The sequence below is a fragment of the Corylus avellana genome, chromosome 7, assembly GCF_965113065.1.
Source record: "Corylus avellana chromosome 7, dhCorAvel1.hap1.2, whole genome shotgun sequence".
Lineage (NCBI taxonomy): Eukaryota > Viridiplantae > Streptophyta > Magnoliopsida > Fagales > Betulaceae > Corylus > Corylus avellana.
Genome location: NC_142496.1, coordinates 20,504,937 through 20,509,702, shown reverse-complemented (window position 1 = coordinate 20,509,702; position 4,766 = coordinate 20,504,937). Strand labels below are relative to the sequence as shown.

At 38.8% G+C, this 4,766-nt stretch overlaps 1 protein-coding gene across 1 annotated transcript; it reads right to left on the bottom strand.

Moving 5' to 3' along the window:
• Window positions 1-211: 211 nt before the first annotated feature.
• LOC132184734 (SNF2 domain protein) lies at window positions 212-4,766 on the bottom strand. Its single transcript, XM_059598470.2, is given in 6 exon segments — window positions 212-670; window positions 673-1,098; window positions 1,452-1,603; window positions 1,692-1,858; window positions 2,740-2,792; window positions 3,863-4,766. Coding segments are annotated over 6 exon segments (1,569 nt in total). The 5' UTR covers window positions 4,605-4,766; the 3' UTR covers window positions 212-641.

The following is a 4,766-nucleotide window of genomic DNA, read 5'->3' as shown; positions in this document are numbered from 1 at the left end:
TCCGTTTGGCAAACATTTTGAACATCTTGCGGGAACAGACTATAGTTCCTTGACAAAAGACCAAATGGCGAACACACAATCCAAAAGTGTCCGCAACAATGATGATGTTACCTCCGACTTGCCCGACACGGGTACATCTAACGAACAATGTCTCACCGCCTTTCAAGACCTTGGTACAACAAAACCAGGAAATCAAAATTTACTAGGGCTTGCATCTAATATTAATCATTCAACGTCAAAATGTTACACTTGAATATAATGCTATCATAAACTGAAACATCTCTAATACAAAGGTAATTTGAGTTCAAAAGAGGCTTTTCAGCTCAAGTATTGAGTAGCACATGGCAATCAGCCTCAATATTGTCAGCATGACAATAGGCCAGTGTTACATTTTCTCAGCATCTCTCCAAGGAATAAAACCAAAGATCAATCACAGAAATGTTTGGTTGCTCAAGCTTTTCTAATCTATTCCCAAAGTTTATATCACAACAAAGATAGCAAAACCCAAAAGCAAGGAAACAGGCTGCAGTAACAACTAACAAGAATCACGCCGCAAGGCTATTTTGGCAAAATGGTATCCAGATAGCAGCAATTATGGCTTGCTAATCCTCCAGTCCCCATACTGTTGCATCAAACAAAATTCATTTCCTTACATCTTCCATAGCTTCACCGAAACTGAATTGTCCATCTCACTTCTGTTAAAACCATCGTCTTTACCCATACATGAACACTTCTCTCTCACCGAACTCTCATGAAAGTGATTCTTGACAAATTTAAAATATGGTTCCTCTTCATCTTGAGTCCCTTCTTTGCGTTTTCTTGTGCCATTAGTTGCTGTTGTCTTCATCATGCCATCAGCCAGCAAAAGTGCAGTCTCCACAGAATCAGTCATCTCTACATCACCATCAAATTTATCTTCCTCTCTCACATCCTCAGAAGAACTAAACAGAGGCTTTCCATCCAGGTTCTTGCCTTCTGGTTTTAGTTCTGGAAGAACATACTCTACTTTCGACTTACAAATTACTGCTTTGACCTGGAGCTTCAAGATGTCACAATCAAATACTCTAACCCCTTGCTCTTCTAGAATTAGTAGCCACCCTAGAGATTATAAAACTTTATGAGTTTATATTTGTAGATATATCATCATAAATATCTGACAAACAAGAAAACAATATGAGCAGCTCATATCTAACTAGCCCTTCTCCAATTTTTATCCAGTTAACAATGACACAGTAAAAATGTTCACAGCAGCGGGTGCTGCCATACTCCACATAGGAGATGGATTGTCTACTAACTTTCCTGCTCCACTTTTACAGTTATATGGTAACAGTGTCAACATATTTAACATGGCAAACTGAGAATCATGACCAGAAAAACCATTGCAAGGGATGTGAATCCTTAGCAAAAAATGTAAATAAATACAAGAGCATAGAAATACCAAGATAACTTACTAAGAAGAGTTACAGGAGTGGAAGCGTCAGGTTTGCTTATTTTTTGCCTGGTAATAGTCTGAATAGAGACCCATTTGATCAACTGAGAAGGTAAGCAAGATTCAGAGAAGGCATTAATATAAGAAAAGGCTCTGGCCTGGTTACCTTTTTCCCTGTGGCCAATGAGATTATGAGATTTATCAGACAAGATTTTCTTAAAAGCAACTATTCATCACAGCCACAATTGTCATCTTCTCTTACCTAACAGAATGTATGGCAGTGTCAACAACGAGCAACCATGTCAGAATAAGATTTTTCAAGTGTTTTTCGGCCAGCTGAATCCCTCTTGGAGGTTCAAGGAATGGATATCCTAACCTTATGACAACATCATGCAGAACTTCTTGTAAAAGAGCCTCATCTTCAGAACTCTGATAAGATAGATTCTATATTGAGCATGAATGTAAAACTGGATAATCAAATTAATATTTTGTATACTCCTTCAATGCCAACAGCAATAAGCTCTCTGTTAAAGTATACCAGCAACTTAACAGCTAACAGTACCCAAGGATAATGGTGAACTGATCAATTAACTCATGCATACAAGATTACTCGAGCCTGTGACCTTCGTTCCATTCCATGGTTTTGGAGGGTGGAGATGCCATTTGGTGCAAAGGTCATTGGCTATGAAGAATAGCTAATCCGTTAACAGGAATCCCCACTTCAACAACTAGGGGGTTGGCTACATGAATCCTTCTTGTTATGTTAAAGTGTGGAAAAGAAAAAGAAAGGATAATTAAAAAAAAAAGGGTATTGTAGAGAAACTATGTGAGCCTGCGAACATGATCAGGACAAGTAAGTTCAATCCTATTAACTACAAATTATGCTTTTGTAAGGCAGATACAAATTAAGGCTGAATTAATACGTTGAGGCATAACTGACTTGACAGGCACATGAGACAAACAGCTCAAGATTGAACCATTTTTACACATACAATGCTAATTAGAAACCCAAATCTGTGACATACTAATGTGTCACATTGAGGCTTACATGACACATTGTGTGAGGAGCAGAAGCTTCTCATATGTTCCTAACCTTATCTCTCCATATTTACTCTCACACTTCATAACTTTTGCTTTGCTATATGGTTCTAGATTTATTCTTGAAGGGTCCAAATTTATATCACTTATGCATTAAGCTGTGAGATTCCCATGACACTTCATGGGAGGACAAGGAGCTTTGCCTATGTTGATTTTCTTACAATACTAAGGTACGAGGACAATAAATTAAAGCAAGATGTAAACGTACTGACCAGTAGGGAAGTGAATGGAAAATTTGGCTCTAACAGCATCTTGAGAAGAGTATCTGATATGCAACAAAAATGAATAAGGACTAACGAGACACGAAGATCACAAATGAAAAATGAAAAAAATAATAATAAATAAATAAATCATTTCGGTTGGGTCCTAAGAGAAACTATTCTTTCCAAAAGTCATGGACAACAGAAGCAGTTTCAAGAAGTACCCATTTATCTCCCAAGAGAAATTTAACATCCAGCAATTCACTCACCACAAAGGTATTTCAACAGAAGAGGAACTAAAACTTTGAAAATATTAGTGATCACAATAAGTAGGCTAGGTTTCAACCATTACATGATATATAATCTATAAGCCAGTCCCTAATATATATTCAATGAAGCATATAAGATTACTAATACTGACTCTGGGTCATCAGTATGCAATTAATGTTAATGTAAGAGATTCACTTCAGACAACTTCAGAGTCTATCAACAGTAATGCTGAATTAGAAACTAATTCCAACTCCAACTCTGCTGCTACAGTGTTCAACTCCAACTCTGTCTCTGTCTGTACTTCTGCACCTATGGATCCAAGTAGTCCTAATCCAGCAGCAACTCACTCATTCAAAGATGTTATCTTGAGTTAGCTAACGTATATATCATCTGTAACTTCTATTATTTGTAATTAAAATTTGATTGTTATCTTTTATTTTTTACTTCTAATTGTATAGTTGGCAGAGGACTTGAAGTTATCTCATGTAACAACTAACTGTAATTTTTCTTTGAATAGAAAGCACTGCAACTAGATGAATTATTCTGGCAAAAACCATCTCTAGTATATTATTTGACATGATATCAGAGCAAAAGTCTTGAATTCAAAATTTGTCTCCGTCATTCACCCCATTTCAGTTAAATATTCTTCCAAGTGTTGATTCTCACTCATCGAATGAGAGTTTGAGCTCAAGAGTGAGGAGAAGTGTTAAAATATTAGTTTAAATAATTACATTTACCATTTCAACAATAAAGTGAGTTTAACAACATGTGGATTGAACTACAAAACAACAAGCGTATATAATTACAAACAAGCAAATAAATAAATAAGTTACCAAGATTTCAAGCAAGCAGGAATAACTCTCACCAAGAAACCAAAAGCTCCGGAACCCATTTATCATATGAATCGCCGAATCGCGCACATCCTTCTCTAGCTCCATTCTTGAACTACCCGACCCGAGCCAGAACTTGAAGCACAACCTCAACAGTAAAGCCTCACACATCACAACCCCAGCCAAGTAACCAACCCCACATCCCATCCTGATCGCCTTACGCACTCCATCGCTCACCATCGGAAAAACCACTCTCAACTCATCCCCAATCCCAATTTTATCAACCGTCCACGCATGCAACACGTCCGAGAAGCCCGAACCCGCAAACCCCGCGTCCTCTTCTTCAAGTCCCGCACCGCAGCAAATGCTACTATAACAAACAAGCCCCTCTAGTAAACTCTCCACCTCCGGGTTCAAACTTTTCTTATCGAGCACCAAACAGTAAAGCTCGCAAATAACCGGAGCGAGCATCGCAATTCTTTTAGGCTCGCCGCAGGGAGACGAGCATGAGACCAGTAATTGGAACAGTTCTTTAACTACTGAGACCCGCTTTGAAGAATCATCTTGGGCTGTGCCTGTGAGCTTGGCCGAGTGAAATGTTAGCGCCGAGTAGAACCAGACGAATTCGAGGGGTGGATCGGGTAGATTTTGCAGTAATCGGGAAAAGATGGAGCCGAAATTAGAGAAATCGGTGGCGCCCTTCCGGTATTCGGCTAAGAACCGGTGGACGGACTCTTTTAGCATGGTTTGGAATGGGTCTGGCGCGTTTGGATTCATTTTTCTGAGAGTGAAGGCAAATTGTGGAATGTCAAATTGGGAAAGCCAATGAACGTTAATGGGGAAAAATTGAAGGAGGTGTTTGAATTGGAAAGTCTCGAACCCTAGGTTTGCGGGTGGTGTTGGAAGTGGAAAATGGGAGGGAAGTTCGGGGCATTTTGG